Source organism: Misgurnus anguillicaudatus, chromosome 13, assembly GCF_027580225.2.
Source record: "Misgurnus anguillicaudatus chromosome 13, ASM2758022v2, whole genome shotgun sequence".
Taxonomy (NCBI): Eukaryota; Metazoa; Chordata; class Actinopteri; order Cypriniformes; family Cobitidae; genus Misgurnus; species Misgurnus anguillicaudatus.
In genome coordinates, this window is record NC_073349.2 from 5,372,570 (window position 1) to 5,394,571 (window position 22,002).

Here is a 22,002-nt window from a genome sequence, read left to right on the forward strand (position 1 = left end):
AATTCCCCTTATTTTCAAATCCAAAACTTGACAGGTATGCGTGTGAAAGAGGCTTTTGACTTCTGTAGCTTCTCTTTTAGTTTCTGATATCCAGACTTGTACGTTCTCGTCAAAGACATCTCTAATTTGGCCGTTTAACTGTAATACTTTAGAGTCTTTATACTCTTTAGATACTTTCTTACTTCTTGTCTTTCTTTTCCTCCATTAGGCTGAACCAAAACCTGCCACACTAAAGCATAATTTTAGATGAGGCATCTTTTTATATTTTAAAAAGCAAATATTTTTTGTTAAATATGTTTGTGTCCTCAGGTGTATGTTGTATATGTGAGTGGTCACAAGAGGGCACCAAAGTGTTTACTATGTAAAACACGTTTGCGTTAATGATGATGTTTGTCCTCAGTGAGTTACCGTAGCTCAGTTTCCATGTTCATCAGTGTGTGTGAGAGCTGCTCTGACCGTGAGAATGATGCGTCAACAGCAAGTTAAAAAACATACTAAAAGATTAATCTCCATCCTCATCATTTACCAACGAATGCATCGCTAGCTGCAAACAGTAGTGTAGCACAACTCAATCATTTTTCAGTGTTTCTACTGGTGGTAGATAGACAAAACTGTAGGTGTGCTTATACAAAATGATTTGCCAAGTCAAGATGCACACAGAAAGACTTCATCACTCCAGAAGTCCCAAGTGTCAGAGAATATAAAACATGTAATGTACAGTTTACAAAAAACATGCTTAGTTTGAGAAGTAATGCACAAGACCAAACACAGCCCATATTTGTGAGAAATCCTCAAGTCTAATGCTTCTACCATTGACAGCATGATCATTTTAATTGACATTTTTTTTAAATCATCTAAATAAAAGCAGACTTATGTTACACCTCATTGTGTTTATTAAACAGACACATTCAAAACATCTTTAAAGTATTCTTACATGAATCATAGAGTATCATATAATAGCACATGTTTCTTATTCTCACTGCTGAATGTAATAATAATATAATGTAATATAATATAAAATACTGACAGCCAGGTGAACAATGCTAAAACAGTGCACAACAGATCTTCAGTAAAGCAAAACACAGTTCACAATTCCTTCATGGTCATACAACAAATTCTCACAAAAGTCAAACAGGGAAACATTATCATATGTGAACTACAGCAAACACACTCCAGAACAAATACACGACACAAATAAATAATATTTTATCCAATAAATACAGCAATACATTTTCCTCATATTTACAGTTACAGACCACTAAATATACATTAAGCAGTTTTATCAATATTTTAACCTTCAAAATAATCTGTTTCTTTATTAAGTACTTATCACATGGATGTGTGGATCATAGCACGCGCGTCTTGTGTGTATATGTTTGCTTATGTTTATGTTCATCAAAATGGGGAGTTGGTCTAACTCAACGCAGATCTGTTCAAATAAATATATCACAGGCTACCGTGAACTAATCTGATCATTAAAAGACCTTTTTTGATAGGAAGCAGTTTATTATATCTTGATAGTCTGATATTGATAAACAAACAATGCAAACATAATACACATTCACATTTCAACAGATAATGCCTCAACTAGCAGGTTCCCTTGTCTTTTACAAACAGCAGTGATTCTGGAGAAGACAAAGTGAAAAGTAACATAAGACAAAATCTAAAGAAACTGATGGTGCGTGTGCCCTTTATTCGGTCTGTGGCACAGAGATGGCCGGACCCTTGGGATCATCAAAGCGATCCATGGTATGAAGCTGCATGATCATGTGAAGGCCATAGGTGAGCACGAGCATCATGAGGAGAGACGTGACGAGACCCATCCAGATACCAGGAGTGAAGAAACCGGCACAGTCACTGGCGTAAGAGAAATCCTTCCCGGCCACGTTAAAGCCCTGGATCTGTAACATATGACAGAGATTCTTAGTTTATATTCATACCACACTGTATCGCAATAGAAAGATGTTTGAAAGACACCTGCAGCACTTCTGTAATGTGCCACAAATAAAGCAGATGACTTTATTTCATCCATCAGGTTTTGACTGGATTGTGAAAGTTATTGGCTAACATCATGAATACGGCTGACATGCTCAATGGTTGCACAGTAAAAATTCCCAACGGTTAGCATTAGCATTTCATATTTTAATCATTAATTGGTTACCTTTCTGTCCGTCACTCAAAGTTGTGCCAATGACACTTTACTTATGGGAATTTCTGAGCTATTATAGAAAAGGCCAATGAAATTGGCAAATGAAATGTGTATGCACAATCAATGGTACTAAAGGGTTTTTTTTTAAACCCAGAGCCCCCAAATTTCTTTCGCCAACATCATTGGCCTTTAATTTGAATAGTTTGGAAATGATTGGATACCTGTAAGTCATCAATTGAGATCTGCCACTCATTGGCGTTGTCCTTTTCTGAATGTGGAAACAGTTGAGGGTAGCGTGAGCTGCTGACAGATGCACATCGGTATGAGTATTCGGCTGGTGCGTAGATGTTACGGCTGCCGTTGAACAAGGCCTTCTTCCCATCATATTCCAACTGAAGCAGATCCATGGTGAACCAGCGGCGAGCAGAAACCTTGTAGTGACGTTGATTCATAATAAAACTGTGAAGGTATGGAGTAAAAGCAAAGATCAATCAGCTCTCATTGACTAAAACATAGGCGATGAGTGTCAAGGATGCACCAATCATGATTTTTTGCTTGGTGTAAGCAATAGACAAATACAATCACCTAGAGGATTATTAGGAACACCAAACGAATACTGTGTTTGACCCCCTTTCGCCTTCAGAACTGTCTCAATTCTACGTGGCATTGATTCAACAAGGTGCCCATATTGATAGGATAGCATCTTGCAGTTGATGGAGATTTGTGGGATGCACATCCAGGGCATGAAGCTCCCGTTCCACCACATCCCAAAGATGCTCTATTGGGTTGAGATCTGGTGACTGTGGGGGCCATTTTAGTACAGTGAACTCATTGTCATGTTCAAGAAACCAATTTGAAATGATTCAAGCTTTATCACATGGTGGATTATCCTGCTGGAAGTAGCCATCAGAGGATGAGTACATGGTGGTCATAAAGGGATGGACATGGTCAGAAACAATGCTCAGTTAGGCCGTGGCATTTAAACGATGCCCAATTGGCACTAAGGGGCCTAAAGTGTGCAAAGAAAACATCCCCCACACCATTACACCACCACCACCACCAGCCTGCACAGTGGTAACAAAGCATGATGGATTCATGTTCTCATTCTGTTTACGCCAAATTCTGACTCTACCATCTGAATGTCTCAACAGAAATCCAGACTTATCAGATCAGGCAACATTTTTACAGTCTTCAACTGTCCAATTTTGGTGAGCTTGTGCAAATTGTAGCCTCTTTTTCCGATTTGCTGTGAAGATGAGTGTTACCCGGTGGGGTCTTCTGCTGTTGTAGCCCATCCGCCTCAAGATTGTGCGTGTTGTGGCTTCACAAATGCTTTGCTGCATACCTCGGTTGTAACGAGTGGTTATTTGAGTCAAAATTGCTCTTCTATCAGCTTGAATCAGTCGGCTCATTCTCCTCTGACCTCTAGCATCAACAAGGCACTTTCGCCCACTGGACTGCCGCATACTGGATGGTTTTCTTTTTCACACCATTCGTTGTATACCCTAGAAATGGTTGTGCCCAGTAACTGAGCAGATTGTGAAATACTCAGACCAGCCCGTCTGGCACCAACAACCATGCCACGCTCCAAATTGCTTAAATCACCTTTTTTCCCATTCTGACATTCAGTTTGGAGTTCAGGAGATTGTCTTGACCAGGATCACACCTCTAAATGCATTGAAGCAACTGCCATGTTAATGAGAATTAATGAGAAATTGAACAGGTGTTCCTAATAATCCTTTAGGTGAGTGTACATGAATGAAACGTTCATTTGTGTGATAACAGGCAGAACAGCCTGAAGCATCTGGTTTCATTTTTTTTTCTAAGTCACGTGGTATTACTACTCTTACACATACTGCTTAATACGGCTTATTGATCCAGTACTGACGCTATTCTTAATGATACTTTTATAAACAAATTAGAAACAGAATTAACATTTGAAATAAATAAACCTTTTTCATGTTGCACTTGTATTTTTATCATAGACAACTTTCTTAATTTGTTTGCAAATTAGAAACGGTTGGTGAGATAAAATGTGCAAGATAAAATGAATGTAGCAATAACATATGAATCTTTCCTCCCTAAGGGCGGAGCTTATCGATACTCCAGTCTTTCATAATTTAGCCCCCGTGCTTTAAATAATAATAAGTTGACATAAATAAGCATCCATATAAGCCAGTTCCCTTCAGAGACACATTTATATAATGGCTTTGTTTCTGAAACTAAGATTAAACAAAACAAAAAAAACAGCCAGTTGCTGATTGGTGCATCTCTATTGTGTGTGTGTGTGTGTGTGTGTGTGTGTGTGTGTGTGTGTGTGTGTGTGTGTGTGTGTGTGTGAGACTTACATGAGCTTGAAGGAACGGAAACTCAGCACATCCTCATAGTTCAGAACCAGTCTGTTATTAAAGAGAATGAGACACAACACTGTTAAAGAGTCATAATGCCTGAAATCATATAGGACTTTGACTTTTCTTCATCAACTTTCATTTATTTATTTATTCACTGAGATGCATTGTTGTGGTTTTTTTTGCATTTGAAACATAAAAAATAGAAACAACAGCATGTATTTGTGAGAAACCTTAAAATATAGCACCTCGGTCTTTTAACTGAAATATTAATTTACAGTCATATTTTAGTGATAAAGTTTGCAGAGACTCATTAGATCAATCTCTTCTTGTATACATAACAACGAATTTCAAAATGGAGGTGAGGCTGTATCTTTGCAAAACTTTTGTGTATTGACATGAAACTTGGTATATGCCATACAGTCTCGACTCGAGGGTGTTTTGACACAGCACTGTCATATCTGATCTCAAGATATGAACGATAGTATACCCAGTGTTTTTCTGTTTGCCATTTTGGCCGTCGCAAGCTAAAATGGATATTATGCTGTGTCTTCGTAAAACTTTTATTTAGTGACATGAATCATGTTGCATGTCATTACTGCCATGACTTCAAGGTGTATGCATGGCTTCGTCACAGTGCCATCTAGTGGTCTTGAGATATGAAACATGTGAAAAATTTTTGCTTATAAGGTTTATCCTTCGTTTTAAACTGCTTTTCCAAACTTACATTTTGGTCTATCTGTGCCCTTGTTGGGCTTGACTCCTTAATTGCTGCTATATTATATTTAGAAATTGTAATAGAGCCAATCAACTTCAGATATTTTTTTGCCATTGGACTTTTGGTTGTCACTGTCACCTTTGGTTTGCTCACTGTGACATGACTAACATCATTTTTTTTCTTTGTTTATATCACTTTTTCTATATAATAATATTTTAATGATCAATGATCATGATACAGTGAGTAAAACTTAATCTTTATAAACAGAGACTTTACAAAAGTGAAATATGTGAACTCTGAGTTAAAAATCACATAAACATTCAGCCAGCGGGTGGGCATTATGTTGTTAATGTGTAACTTTAGCTACAGGTACGTAGCTCAGTCATGGAAATAACTGTACGACTACAACTCATGTGTTTGCAGTTATTCAAGAAAAAAAAACAATAACTTGCTTTAGCGTGCAAATTGTGCTATTGAACTTTGCAGATCAGAATCAAGCATTTCAGAGAGCCTTGTAATAAATAATGACCAAGTTTTAATTTTTGGCTGAACTATGCCATTAACAGCACTATGACTATAACAGTCAATGACAAACTTACAGACAAGTATATGTAGGGTTAGTATCACTATTGTCAATTTGCAATAATACCATCTATTCTGCATTTCATTATTTTCCTGTTTTGTTTTCTCATTATGTCTCTGTTGTTTGTTTTAAAATGTGCTTTCTGTAAAGCTGCTTTGCAACAATGCATTGTTGTATATTAGGGATGCACGATATTTCGGCCGACATATCGTTATCGGCCGATAACTGCTTATTTTTTATATTATCGGTCTGATAGCAAAATTAGGCAGATAAATGAAAGCCGATAAATGATGGATTATTTTGGTTTGTTGAACCACTTCACTTGCTCATTGCTGGCCATGTGGAGTTTTGATTGGTGCTTTCTGTGACATAGCACGAAGATGACACGTGTTGCGGGCTTAAGAAGAGTATGCTAGTCTACCGCAAAGACAAGATGTCCACGGTCTGGGAGATTTTCATTGTGAAAATAATATGAATATTTATCGGCCTATATATATCGGTTATCGGCCCCCCCAAATACAAGGAATTATCGGTTATCGGTATCGGCCAAAATTTCCATATCGGTGCATCCCTATTGTATATTTCAGTGGTAAAAAGGCAAAGCGGTCATTACAGAGGTGAGATTTACATCTAAGCCTTTAAGCAAGAGTAGAGTGAAAAACTTCATATTATTGATTTGTTACTTTAAAGCTATTTTCCTCAAATGGATATATTTACCGTGAGTGAGTCTCATTGCAAAATGATCCATCTAGGTTGGGCGTCACACCTTCACCAAAGGTTTTAGAAGTAAGATCGTGTCTTTCCCATTTTCCTGAACGATATTGGCTGACCGCCAGTTTCTCTGCCCACATTAGAATGCATGCTGAGCCCTTCTCCTTAAACTCCACCGGTGGATATGAAGCTGAAGATTCTTCACGCCGGGACTGCAGGAGAGATCGCGTCCCGACAGACTGAACGGCCAGTGATGTCTCTTCCATCACCCGTAACAAACATTCATCACATCACTTTCTACTTGACACAGTCATCATTCAGAGCAGAAAAATTCAGCCTCAGTGTCAGATACAAAAACTCTTTCAGCTGAGGATGATTTGGAAAACATCTTTGCTTTCTGTTAAACGTGAAGGGCTTTAAAGGTATGAGACTTTGGTGGTATAATAACCTTTAGCAAAAATACTATGGTTTTACAGTTTTGCTGTATTGCCATTGCAACACTAAAATGTGTTATTTTTCAAATGTCTGTGTATACAAACAACTTTTCAACTGGACACAACACATTTTATTTTGAAGCCACATACAACATGTATGCTAGGTAAAAATAAAGCCTTTAAATTATAATATTATTTCAACAACAACAAAAAAATTAATATATATTAAATCAATTATATGACTTAATGATTTAATTCATTTTGTGTAAACACAGCTCATACCTTGAATACAGTATCACAGAAAGTTTCAGTGGTTTTAAACTCTTTAAAACCTTGGTATACCTTAAAACCGGTAACCGGCCCAAGCCTTGTGTATATGTACTTAATTTATTCTAGACTCAAGGTCCATTAGAGGACAACAGTAACAAACACTGCAAGCAAGGTAAAAAACACACACAAAATAAGGATACACGTTAAAGTATAGAAGTTGCTATAAATGATCAAAATAAAGATGAAATAACTTTAAGCTAATTCAACTTTATTTTTATAATTTATAGCAACTTCTCACTAGTCAAGAAAGTTGAAAGTTGAACTTAAACATTTGAGTGCAACAATGAATTTTTCACAGTGTATATAACTCACAACAGAGTTAACTATTTTGAGTAACAGACTGAGTTATATTTCCCTGACATGAGAGAGATCTAGTGAGTTAGATTTAAAGTTGGATCTGTGGTATCTAACAATTTTGGACGTAGCCATAGTTGATCTATCAGTATCATCCAGAAGATATCCTATCGCTGCGTCTCTATTGATTATATAAATACAATCAGTGTGAAATGAAATGACTGCTATGAAAGATCTTGATCAATGGTGTGTAAATGCTCAGGGGTGTGTAGAGACGTCTTACCCGTGACGGCTGGAGTGCGGTGAACACTGCGGTATACGGCACAGACTGAGCTTTCATGATGCTCATCACCTGACCGATCACCTCATCTACAATAGACAACATCACATACAATTTATCTTTACTTTATTTGTCAACTGCGATCAATACAAAGCGTAGTTTGTTTGAATGTGATACCTACCGTTTCCACTGAGAACCTCTTTTGCAGACATCATATCAGCCCTGCAGGAAGACATGTATTCACTTTTCAATATCTCTAGGTTTAAAAACTTTATCTTACATTTCTTTTTATGAAATGCTGTTTTTCAATTATTACTAGAACATCTACGCTCTTAAATGCTACTTTATGCCATACATTTCCCAAGTGATACAGTTTTTAATTTTAAAAACAGCAGAAACTGACATAAAAACTAAGTTAAAGATATAGGGGTGGATTCCCGAACAGGGATTAGTTTAGGCCAGGACTACACCTTAGTTTTCTTATGAAATATAACTAGTTTTAACAAACATGCCTTACTAAATATATTACTTGTGTGCATTTTGAGGCAAAACAAAGGGCACTGATGTATTTTTAGATATGTCAGTGCAAGATGTTACCAGTTTGGACAGCTCTTACATTTATTTTAGTCTAGGACTAGTCTAATCCCTGAAATAAAGTAAATATACAGTAAATGACAATGGACTACTTGCACAATTACATCCAAGTTTTACAGATGTTTCCAGTAACAGCGTTCAGCACACGCGGACATCTGTTCATCATGACAATACGTCTTGTTTCAGGTTTTAACTTGACATGTGTTTACCTCAGGACTAGTAAATAAAGTTAGCCGTCCACTGTTATATTTTTTCATTAGCTCTCTGTCTCATTCATGTTCAACGACAATCATTTATAACACACAAATAATTTTGTTGTTGTTAATGGATTTGATTTTAAATAAAGTAGCTGTTCCGTCATGCTGCCTTTTTTTTGAAAAGTTGCACGGCAGCATTTTTGGTGATTATACAAAAGTTTCACAAAATGCCTTCCAGGAAAATTTTCTTCTAAAAATACATAAACATACAAATATATCAAATTAAAAAACAGACCCTCTGCTTTCAAACAAACAATAAACAAATAAAACGGGGAAAACATGCTTCGTCCTATCTATATTTTTTCTCTGCTTATAAACTCTGAAATGTGGGTATTTTTCTTCAAAAATTCACTTTTTAGCAAAAAGCTGAAATAATGGCATTTTTGTGAAGGAATTTTGTTAGAGATAAGATTCAGAACAATTATTAAAACATATATAAATTGGATAAGTGGATAATCGCAGTATAACAAATAATCATAACTAATCAGGAACACGTTTTTTTCATGCAAATATGTTCTCTTAATTGACGAGATAACTTGTAACAGTTAATGGCGGGGAAAGAGTTAAACAGCACACAGAACACAAAGCAGATTTAATGTCAAAGAAAATAGTAAAATAGTTCATTATATTTAAAAAGATTTTAAAAAAGTGCAAAATGGGTTTAAACTCAAATGTTACAACAACTACTTTTTAACCAAAAAAGTGTATTAACAAAAAGTGCATTCTCCTTTGGACAAATAGCACTAAACACCCTTATTGTGTTTGAATTCTGAAGATTTTATTTAATTGGACCAGCTGGTACTGAGACACTTTAACTGCATAGAATCAATGATTCTAGTGTCTGTGAAAGTGCAAAGCACTTACAAATCTTCTGTTAAGTTCTAACTTTGGGTGGGCTTTCATAGGAACCTGCAGCACATTTAACCCTAAACTAGTGAGCTGAACTATTTTAAATATTCATGAATGGTCATGAAGCTCAGTGCAAGTATAGTCCATTGTCAACGTTCAACAACATGACATCAACACAGCAAGTCAAGCAGTACATTATACTATTGTAAATATTGTACAGTAAGTTAGTATTCCTGAATATAGGTTAGTATTCCATGCATCTAACCCAGGTGAAAGAGGAAAAACTAGTTTACCCGCCACTGTAAGGGAGGCGAAACACCAGCAGGGCGGCGACAGAAGCATTGAGCCGCAGCTGAGCGAGGGTTTCTGGGTTCATGTAGAGAGGAGACGTCTGAATGTGATTCTGAAGCAAAGTGGAAACTGAAGCGGCAGCAGACGATGATACAGATGGCAACCACAAGGAGGAGGACGACCGGAGAGCTGCCTACAAAAAAATAAAACAGACAAACTTAGAAAAATGTACAGCTGCTCTGATGAAGAACAGTCCAAAATAATTGTATAAAAAGACCAAAACACTAAACACTGAATTAATATGTGGACTAACAGAAAAAATGCATCTTGAAAGATTCACAGAGTTTCATTATTAAACATAATAATAACATTTGTAAAAGCTATTCTTCACATCCACGTACCTCGAGACTGTGGAAGATGCTATCCTGTTTGTTTCCAAATACTCCTCCATACATTGTGAAATCATCAACGCTCAACTGAATGAGATCATGCAATAAATTAGATGGTCATTGTCTGTAACAGCCTTATGTTATTTATAAACAGCATATCTGAAAAGAATACTTAGCCATCATATTCACTGATATATCACTACTACTGTATATGTGGTTAGTGTGTGTATTTTGACATCACAGCATAAAATAATCTGCTTATGATTTTTCTCTTTATTAAAACTTTACACGATTACTTGAATCTCAAATATTCAATGTGGTCTCCAACATTGAGACATTATTTTATTTCTAATACATTATGGATTTGCCATGCATCTACTGAATGTATGCAGGTTATGTATGGGATATGTGTGTGCGTCTGTACCTTATCTTGCATGAAGAGCAATAGGTTATGAGGTGAAGTGCTCAGGGCTCTTGTCAAATATGATCCCAGCTCATTTTCTGACACTGTGTGTCCGGCTGACGGAGCATTCACAGGTGCCAGTGCAAACCTACAGATTAACATGATCACAATATAAATATCTGTAATATACAACATCGTTTAAACGCAACGGTTTCTTCTGAAGCAGCTCAGCAGTTTTTTACATGCATTATAAACTCGAGACACGTCTGAGTCACCGTGATTAAACACTGATCCTGGTACAGTATAATATATTATCAAGAGCTTTACTTCGAGAGTTTTCAGTACTGGACAGCGACCGTCGTGTTTGGCTAGCAGCGAGCCAACGCTAGCTAGCTCGCTCTCTTTCTCTCGATCACATTTTGATTATAACGCAGACAGTGATAAAATGTCGGTCATTTACCCTTCACTCGTCCACACCAGCAGCGGCACCTGATCATCGCTCTTCACCGCCACAAAAACACACAGAAAAACCAACAAAATCATCCTGCTGCCTTTACAGGAGAGCGTCCTCGCAGCGGCCATCTTCCGCGGGCTGAGCCGTGACGTAACGCCGGCCATCTTCCGCGAAATAAGCCGTGACGTCATCGCCGGACATCTTCCGTCAGCTTTGAAAAAATTAAAATTTGTCTAATCGTGTTATTTTTTTCTATTTTTGATCTAAACACAAATTCAGAAAACAATTTGTATTTTTTTATTTCATGTATATTTAACTTTTCAGTTGTACATGTACATAACATACTAACAAAGAAATCACATCTTACTATAATATAGTATGAAGTATACTTACATATTTGCACTTATTTTTTACGATTAAAATTTTAACATACTTCAAAATAATTATAATTTAGTATATTTTCTAAAAGTATATATATTAGAAAAATATACTTGAAGTTAAAGTTCTGTGCAATTTAATTTCAATGAAGTATTTTGATTAAAACTTTATTTTAAAATATATTTAAGGTATAGGCCTACTTTATTTGTTTGCTTATAGTTATCATTAACAATGCACTGAAAGCATATTCCTAAAAAACATTATTTAGTATCCTTTAAAATATACTTTTTCTAAGTCAATTTTGATTTGTGGTTTAAAACGTATATTATGAAGAAAGGTAACTCATTTGAAGTAGGTTTACCTAAATAATGGTTCTTGTCTGTGCTGTATTAGTATAAAAGTTGTGTTATATTACAATGCTAGATGGAAGCATGTCTTTTATTTTCAAAATTATGAAAATACACAAAATGTTAACCTACTGAATGAATCTCTAACATCATTAATGGTGACTGACAATCAACAAAAGAAAGCTTTATGCTGCAGTGCATGCTGGGTATCAACAAAGTACTAAACTCATTCATGACTCCCAACATGCATTGCAGTTGATTGGTTTATAATGTATTAGTATGATGATTGTCTTCATTGAGGTTTTATGATGAGTTATGATGTCTGAATGTGTCATAAAAGGATCAACCTCGTCATGTAAAGCGCCTTAACTTTATCTACAAAAAATTCAACCCCTTGGGAGTCAGCTGATATTAGCTTAAATTAGATGTTTCTTCTATAAGTTACATTATTACTCCGCTAACTAGTACGGTTTAATCTGAGCCACTGTACTTTGCTACTTTTGTAGTAATTTTTTGTGTTTTCTCTTGTTTTTATTAATGTAAAGCAGCTTTGGAACAATTAAACAATTGTGAAAAGTGCTATATAAATAACATTTAATTACATTTTTCTTTTTCAATGCATGTTTCTACACGAGACTTTTTTAACATGTCAAATAAATCTTCGGTGTCCCCAAAGAACATATGTAAAGTTTTAGCTCAAAATACCATATAGATAACTTATTATAGCATGTTAAAATTGACACTTTGTAGGTCTGAGCAAAAATGTGCCATTTTTGGGCACACTTTTGTCCTTTTTAATGCAGATGAGTTTATCTCTGCACTACATGGCAGTACTGTGGTTGAATAGTGCAAATTAATGGTACATTCACACAGGGCGTAAAAGCTTGATGGAGGGCTTGTCTGAAGAGTGGCCAACAGCCAATCACAGTGGCCACAACCTATGCTCCGGTCTTTCATAAACGTAATTGGCTGGCTCTGCCTAGGTTATTTGCATAAGGCGATCTGATTTGCTGACGCACACGTTGCCACTTGAAAAGTTGAGAAATGTTCAACTTCTGCCGTGGCGCCAACGGATCCACATTCAGTTTGGCAGCGCATGTCACCCATTAAAAGTGAATGGGAAGGGTTAACGCTTATGTCCCGTGTGAATGCGCCGTAAGGGGCAGTAAAATCCCCTTCTGACATCACAAGGGGAGCCAAATTTCAATGAACTATTTTTCACATGCTTGCAGAGAATGGTTTACTAAAACTAAGTTACTGGTTCTTTTTGTTCTTATTTTCTAGCTTGATTGAAGCACCAGGGACTCAATTATAGCACTTAAACATGAAAAAAGTCAGATTGTCATGATATGTCCTCTGTAAACACGTACAAACACTGAAAAAGAAAAAGATTTCACAGTAAAGGTCAAGAGTCAAGGGACTAACTAAAGCAAACATTGATTGCCATAATGAGGGTTTGTTTGAAATTTCTATTTTTCAATATTAATTGTAAACCTGATATTGATTCTGTGCAATTAACATTAACAAATCAACAATTTTTAACATTGATTCAATGGTTTCTGCCTGATCTTTTGCTTTCTGGGTTATCAGCACATGTTTTTTTTATTAAACACATAAGTACATAAGTATAGAAAAATAATAATTACGTTAACTAAAGCAACTAAAGCAAACACCGGTTTGTTGAAATTTATTTAATATAATTTGACAAATAAACCATATTTAACATTGATTCAATGGATTCTGTCTGCTTTCTTGCTACCTGAGAAGTGTCTGCTGATGGATGAAGGTTTTTCTGAGGCAAAGTCATCCGCTGATAAAGAGGTGATGGGTGGAGAAGGCAAGGGAAAGAGTTTGGGTGCGTCTGATGTACTACGGACATTGATGGTGTAGTGTGAGATTTTCTAACTATGTAAACACTGAACGAGGAGGGTAATGACTGATACTTACCGAGGTCAACGTCATCTTTAGTTTTGTGTTCTCTCTTTTGTCTGGTGTATGTGAACAACAGCATGTATGATGATGTAGAGGTCAGGGATATTATAGAAATAAGAGAAGCTGAATGAAACATTTATTATTTTTATTTACGTATTCGGCAGATCCAAAGCATTGCATTTAAAGTATGCTTTATCAGTGTGTGTGTGTGTGTGTGTGTGTGTGTGTGTGTGTGTTCTTGAGGGAACTAAAAATCTCGTAACACAAAGACTTACAGAAATTTTACCAACAATCATTGGCTTCAAACAAACTCCCACATAAATCCACATGAAAACTCAATGTGGAGTTGACCTCTAAAGCACTTTGGGTTTGACTGACTTTCATAGATTGAGATGCTATGGTGATTTCATTGTAGGTTGGTCTTCAGTATGTTTCTTCTTATGCCTCTTTAAAGTTTTTAAATAAGTGAAGCTCTCTCCACACATCGAGCAGTGGTAAGGTTTCTCTCCAGTATGAATTCTCTCATGGGCTTTAAAAGTACTTGAATCAGAGAAGCTATTTCCACAGTAAGAGCAGACGTACGGTTTCTCTCCAGTATGAAGTCTCTTATGGGTTTTTAATGAACTTAAATCAGCATACATCTTTTGACACTGAGAGCATTTGTAAGGTTTTTCACCTGTATGACTTCTCTGGTGTCTAACTAAACCGTCATGTTGATTAAAACTCTTCCCACAAACACTACAGTGATAAGGTTTCTCTCCAGTGTGAATTCTCTCATGAACTGTTAAGTGACCTGAGTAAGCAAACGTCTTGTCACACTGAGAGCATTTAAAAGGTTTTTCACCTGTATGAATTCTCTGGTGTGATACTAAATTTTTACGTTGACTGAAACTCTTTCCACAAATACTGCAGTGATGAATTTTCTCTCCAGTGTGAACTCTCTGATGAACTCTTACTTCAGATAAATCAGTGAAGCTCTTTCCACAGTAAAAGCAGGAGTATGGTTTCACAATGTGCACTTTTGAATGATGAAGTTTCTTCTCTTGTAAGGTAGTAAAGTTGCTCTTACATCTCCTGCAGCGGAAGAGTTTCTGTTCTGTGCATTTTCTCTCACGCGTCTCTAAATGTCTCTGTGAGCTCAACGTCTCTCCACAGGTGATGAAGGAAAGAGTTTGTTCTGTCGGTCGCGCTTTTGATGCTGAAGACGTTATTTCTCCATCACAACATGAATCTCTTTTCTCATCTGAAAGACACATGATTACAAAATATATACTGAAAAGATTTTGAATGCAACTTATCAATCACAAAAAAAGCATGCGATTGTGGTGAAATCTCACTTCTTATATTACTGGACCTCAGTACAACCTTACACAATATTACTCAATACACAAGAAAACTGTTGGCATTCATGGTCAGGTGTTAGCCTGGTTTAGATCATATTTAACCGACTGCTATCACTTTGTTTATGTAAATAAGGAAAAGTCATGTCACTCTGAGGTTAAATATGGTGTACCGCAGGGATCAGTTCTAGGGCCTCTCCTTTTCTCATTATATATGTTACCCTTTTGGAGATATTATCAGGAAACATAACATCAGTGTTTACTGCTATGAAGGGGTGGTATGTAAGGTAAAATTCAGGGAGACTAGTTGAAAATGCTTGATAGCGCCATGCTGTTTTGGAATGCATGGTCACATTTGTGTGGAAATCTGCATAGTCACATTTGTGAGAAAATCTCTTCTGAATCACAGTACATATTTGTTACACCTCTGCATTTTCCCTAAAATTGCCTTTTGTATTTGCAAAGCATTTTCTGTTTGTTTGCGAGTGGAGTTTTCCCTTTGCAAAGCAGATTGAGTTTGTTTGCAACATGCTGGATTTGCATGTTTAATTATGGTACAAAACTCACTCTATACCTTTCACTTTAATCAGCAATGTTTTGTTGGTATAATAATATGGGTTTTTTTTGTATTTCACTTGACTTGGTGTATATGTGCACTTCTTTAAGGTTAAAAAATGATTTTTACAGTGTGGATTTAGGTATTAAAATGTTACATGAGTCTCAGTCTACTGAATTTCACATGTCAAATGTAGCAGTAGCACAAAAGCCACTTCATTGAAATTCCAGGTGTTACTATCAAACCATTTCTGAATACAAATTCTAATAGAAAACACCAGATAAAAAAGATGGAAACTTACCTGAAGGAATACAATTATTATGATTGCCTTCATATTCATCTGCTGTGGTTTCAGTTTTGATCTCCATCATGAGGTTCCTGCAGTCGATGAGTTTGACTGAACACATCTTCAGTGTGGTCTGCAGGATCTGCTGCTGTTCTCCAGCGTTACAGACAGAATCCAGAGACTCTGTGGAGGTTTGATCAGTAGATTCATCATCCTGTGAGCCCTGTTTACTGTCACACGCTGTGGTGTCCTGAGTTTCTGTGGGCTTTGACTCAGTATAACAGAGTAAAGTCAAACTGAGCTCGGAGTCCTGTGTAGTAAATTCACAACAAACAACATCCACACAACACACACAAAAAAAGAATATAAATGATTTGATCTTGTCAAACAGACAGAGTGATTCTTCCATTTTAGTTTTCTAATCACTACATGAACAAACTGTATGATAACCAAACAAGACTTGATTCAGTCATATTTTATTTTGAGGAATGAACAAAACATTAGATTTTTACATTACTTAGAAGATTTATTTTTATTTTGCTTTATTACTTTAGGCATAACTTAAATTTTAAATATGCCATTTTAGTTTTGTACATTAACAAAAAGCTCTATTCATAATAAAAGACAAACAAATCTTGTGTCACTAGTCATTTTTATTTGGAGAAAAAAGGCAAAACTAAACAAATGCTATTGCTTACATGCTATAGCTTCCTCAAATGTATAGCTTATATTGAAGTTTATTTCACAGTAAATGCCCACTGGCGTTTATAATATAATGTTGACATGATATGTACCAAGCTACCTATGACACTGATTATCCTATTATTGCTAATTTTAGATATTAGAGCCTATTCTTTTAAAAATAAACATGTTTTATATGAGTTTTGTATGCAAACTGCATTGTTAGTACAGTTTATTTATTTAGCCGTATGTTCTGCTTTTTCAATGGGTTGTCTCAGTTCATTTTTAGCATTAATAATCACAGAGATATTCAAACAGTTTAGCACTATAGATTTCATTTTCTAGTTTTTGCTCACTTTTCTTTGAAAATAATTCAATCTCAAATCGTTTCCCCTCATTTTGTTTTTCCTTCTCCTGTCTTTACTTTCTTTTTTGGTGCCCTGATCCAGCTTTCTTTAAGAAAGACAATTCAACTACACCGCAGAAATTTGCGCTTCACCAGACGCTCAAAAACGAAAACAAAATGCGCGTGCAGATGGACTAAACCATTTGGCGCATTAGCAAGGGGTGGGACCTTGAGACTTTAGATAGTTTTTACTTATACAAAATGTAGTCAGTCAAACAGTTATTCAGCCAATACACTAACTTTACATTTCAAATGACATTCATTATAAAATTTATTTAGGAAAATGAAAATATCCAGGTAAAATAAAATATATTCCAGACTTTTCAAGGGCCCTCTCTCCCCCTGGGGCCCTGGTAATCAGTACTTGTTTTACTCCCAGTCCGACACACCTGCTCCCAAATGATGGGTTTGTGTCCACTGTCAGCGCTGAAACCACGCCTACTAGCGGGAAAGCTGTTAATCGATTTAGGAAACTATTAAAAGAACAAGCATGCTAAAAAAAGGTCATTCAGATTTCGCTCCCTATGTGACATAGAAAGGGATCTAGCTGTTCTCCTTTTTCCTATCACATCACATATCACATCCAAAAGGCCTTTATTTAAAAATAAAAGTGCAGAAAATGTTTGAAAAGTAGAAATAAAGTGCCTAACGAGTGTTTGTTAAAAGTTAAATTATTTATTGAGTAGGGTTAAGGTTTGGTGCCAGGAGTGGGGAACCCTGGGTCCTGGAGGGCCTCTGTCCTGCAGAGTTTAGTTCCATAATCAAACACACCTGAATTTCATTTCCAAGTAATCCTGAAGACTAATAAGATTTTTCAGGTGTGTTTAATTTGGGTTGCAACTAAACTCTGCAGGACAGTGGCCCTCCAGGACCAGGGTTCCCCATACTTTTCAATAAATCATCATTTTAATAAATATAATAATTTATACACCATGTTATTTTTGCTGCCTGTTAATGTCCAAAAATACAGAGGTGCAAATAGTATCTGGCAATATAAATAATATGTTTGATCTTACTCATAACAAACTAAAATGACAAAACAGACTAGTAAACAGACTAGTTAAATTAGCAGAATCATACAAAAATGGATACGTTTTATTTTACATTATAGTTTAAGCTTAACTTGGTTTGTCAGAAGCACAAGTTTACCTTTCCATAGTAATCCATTAGTATTGCTGAGACTGGTAAGCCTGCCATTTTCGGTTTCGCATTCATACTTGGGAAGCTCATAAATATTCATGTTAGCTCCGCCCAACGTCCAACTTTTATGAATTTTTAAATCAAAATTAGGCTTTTTATAATTTCTAGTAAATGCATTTACACTTCAAAATTCAGACAATTTGTATTCATCTGTGAAGATTAACTTGTTAAGCAAAACGTGTATGTGTCTTTAACTTTTGTTTAACACAGAGCTTATTTTTTGCAATAATCCAAAACTCTATGGGAAAGATTATTGGCTTTTTTGCGAGAGAAACACTGCCTCATGTCCGAGTTGCCCTACAAAAATATGTCATCCCTGCAGCACTCTATAATCCTGAACACAAAAATGTTTTTTCTCTCATTATTGTAATATTTTAATTTACAAAATCTGTATTTTCATTTAATGTATTGTATATCAAAACCCCGGCAATTAAAAATGAACACAAATGTTGAAAAAACTATGGTGTAACCAATTTTAGTACCACCTAGTTCACAGTCGTTGTAATGTGTTTCAGCAATGCATCATTTCTGACATTTTAGCCACCTTTCCACTGTACACGACAAATGACGGCAGATAAACCGGAAGTCATTTATTCTCTATGGAGAGTCGCAAAGGGGCTGTGCGAGGTGCCGACCGACTTAAAAAAAATTTAATTTGCACGACTAAGGCCCTGTCCCAAATGGCGCACTTCATATGGACTTTTGGTCTCATGGCCTTAAACTGCGTGTGCTTGTTTATTCTACGAGTCCGTAAGGGTGTCCCATCTGTTATTTTAAGACTGAAGTGTGCTCATCGCTCTCCCTTTGCATCCTTGATGCGGACTGCTGCAGGCTCCACACACTTCCCTACTGAAAAATCCAGCTAAGACCAGCATAAGCTGGTGAGCTGGTTTTAGCTGGTCCCCAGCTTGGTTTTAGCTGGTTTTGCTGGTGTAGGAAGCTGGTTTTGTTGGTGTAGCAAGCTGGTCTAGCTGTGTTTTGGTCACATTTTAAGCTGGTCTAGCTGGACTTAGCTGGTCATGCTGGAATACCAGCTCTCCCACCAGCATGACCAGCTTTGTCAGGCTGGGAGGACCAGCGTAAACCACCTTAAACCAGCCAAAACCAGCTACCAGCTTATGCTGGTTTTAGCTGGATTTTTCAGTAGGGTTTACCAACCCAGAAGTCCTTGCAAAAGAGCAATCAGATGACGGATTGGAGTTCATACTGATGGGATTTCAGTGACCGAGAAATATGAGTCAATTGATTATGTGAACGAGAACGATTTGTTCACCTAAAAGATTTGTTCAAAAAGAACAATTTGTTCACAAACGTAACATCACTAGATTAGAGTGAAGGGAGGAAACACGCATGGAGCAGTGAGGTAAAGAAAAGCCTCCTAAATGAAAACTGTAACACTAAAGTTGACTCGCTGTTCTTGGCTCAGGACTCGACGGCTCGACTGTTTAAGTTAGGGCTTGGATACATATATCGAGGGATTGTCATGCGCATCTCATGAGTAAAGCCAGTTCCTTGATTAGTAGTAAATCGCTATTAGCTGCTTTCAGATGGAGCGGCATTTACTACACAGAGCCGTTGTTCACTGACAAGCTGGGCCATATCGCATTAATTATCGCAGGCAACACCTCCTCGATAATTAATGCGAAATTGCCCCGATTGTCAGTAAACTACCGCTCCATCTTAAAGCAAGTAATGGCGATTTACTACTAATCAAGAAACCGGCTTTACTGATGAGATGCGCATGACAATCCCCCGATATATATCGCCCAGCCCTAGTTTAAGTTTATGATTTTCAATAAGCAGTGTTCATTTGTCCCTTTTCACACAGACATTCCAGAAAATACACGGAAAATGCATCCTGGATTTTTCCGGGATCGTTTTATTTTTTGTTCATTCACACTGCCATGATGTGCCGCCATCTGCAAGGTCCCGGAAAGACACGTGACCTGTTTAAAGCCCTGCACTATCTTCTATGCAGCGTCTGAAGTTTGAATATTATTTATTATTTCTCTCTTCAGAAACCACTCGCGTGCATTTTTGTTTATGATAAGACTATAAATGAGCACGCGTCCTCACTACGACACGCCCATTACGGCATTGTTTCGGCTTCTTCTTCACACAGAGGGTTTTTCATGTATCTTACAAGGTCCTCTTTCCGGCAATGATCTCAGAAGGTTTACGGAACATGTTTGTGTTCACACAGACGCTTGTCTGGCAATTTGTCTGGTGTTTTCTGGGACCAAAGGTCTGTGTGAATGGGGTAACAGAAGCTTTTACAGGTATTTTCTTGGACCAGGGTTGTGTGAATTGTGTCTATGTTTCAGAACCTGACAATGCTTAGGTAAAGCAGTTGGGTTAATTAACTCAGAAAAGCAAAAGTGCATACGTCTGCTCAGTCCCTGAAGTGGCACTAAGGACTTTTCCACGTCAAAGATTTTTATAGTTTTTATAAATATGAACTTTGCCGTGGATTTTTGCATATGCACATTTTATGACCAAATACGTATGCACACTTTATAAACAACGCCACAGGTCTGCAGCCTCCCCGAATAAGGGATTTACGATTAAACTGTCATTTCATGACGACTACCACAAGGGGGCGAACTCCAACAGTCATGTCCGCATGTCATGTACAGTGAAAAGGCAGAACAATTAAGTACTCTAAAATGAATTAATATGGACTTTAAGCTGTACAAACCTCTCTCTTCAGTCCTTCATCTCCTCTTGACCTCAGCTTTGTCTCCAGTAACGCCACCTCTTTCTTCAGATGAGAGATTTCTGTGATGAAATCATCAATATCCAGCAAGGACAGATCAGTTCCTACTGATTTACAGCACTTTACATCCATTTTAACACTACAGAGAAAAGACTCTGTTTACACTTAAAAAAACACTCTAGAGGTAAAAACACTGAGGATACACAAACACATAACACGCGAGCTCTTACTTTCTTTAAAGGGGTTTTATCAGCGGAATAAAAAGCTGCAGAGCGCCTCCTACTGTACTGGAGAGAGATGACGCTCAACACCAAGCCATGATATATATTATTAAACTATAGTTTCTGCTGAAACCGTCTACAATAGGGAATAGTATAAGTAGGCAAATTGGGATGCAGTTTATGAGTATCAATATAGCCGATTTGGCAACGGAAATCCTGCATTACAGTTAAAAGAACTAATAATCAATCGATAAAGACTGACGATCGTGTGGGGGGAGGGGCTCTATACAGTCACGTGAGACACTTGACAACCTGTACACAGGCTGTGACTAGAAGGGATCGTTACGACCAAAATCTATTGAAATATCTCCGGATGAGCGCCGTTTTCATCCTAATCCTACCCCCAAACCTAACCCTAAAACCACATTTCTCGGGATTTGATCAGAGGCGGACACAACTTGAGTAGGCTACTACTTTGAGTACATTTTCCAAGCATCTGTGCTTATCAGAGTGTTTGTCTTGGGAAAAAATGTACTTTACTTTTAAAAAATGTCATTACATTCTAAAGAATCATACTGTGTACTCCTTAATATTAAAATTGATTTAATACCTAATTACATAAAAATTGTGTACTTTTACTTTCTTGAGTAAACGTACATAAGTACTTTTTACTTAAGTAAAAGTAAAAAAAAAAAAAACACTAGATGTTTAATATTAAATATAAACCAAAAACTTGAAATTATGAAATGTAGTGGAGTAAAAATTATATGCTTTGGAATCTATGTTTTCCAAAGAAAAACACTGATGACATACGAATATATGAAAATTTACTTTTATGTAAAAAGTAAAAATATT

General features: G+C 36.6%; 2 protein-coding genes across 2 annotated transcripts; both read right to left on the reverse strand.

The window, feature by feature from the left end:
* Positions 1-870: 870 nt before the first annotated feature.
* atp6ap1a (ATPase H+ transporting accessory protein 1a) lies at positions 871-11,284 on the reverse strand. Its single transcript, XM_073874890.1, has 10 exons — positions 11,091-11,284; positions 10,652-10,778; positions 10,240-10,314; positions 9,841-10,031; positions 8,029-8,069; positions 7,849-7,936; positions 6,516-6,776; positions 4,498-4,548; positions 2,371-2,608; positions 871-1,901 (listed from the first exon to the last, which is right to left on the reverse strand). The coding sequence occupies exons 1-10, from the start codon at positions 11,273-11,275 to the stop codon at positions 1,692-1,694; spliced, it is 1,467 nt and encodes a 488-aa protein (XP_073730991.1). The 5' UTR covers positions 11,276-11,284; the 3' UTR covers positions 871-1,691.
* A 2,585-nt stretch (positions 11,285-13,869) lies between these two features.
* Positions 13,870-21,186, reverse strand: LOC129431460 (uncharacterized). The gene is made up of 3 exons (XM_055189368.2): positions 20,909-21,186; positions 15,939-16,233; positions 13,870-14,984 (listed from the first exon to the last, which is right to left on the reverse strand). Exons 1-3 carry the CDS (start codon positions 21,056-21,058, stop codon positions 14,137-14,139), a joined length of 1,293 nt encoding a protein of 430 aa, XP_055045343.2. The 5' UTR covers positions 21,059-21,186; the 3' UTR covers positions 13,870-14,136.
* Between the last annotated feature and the right edge of the window lie 816 nt (positions 21,187-22,002).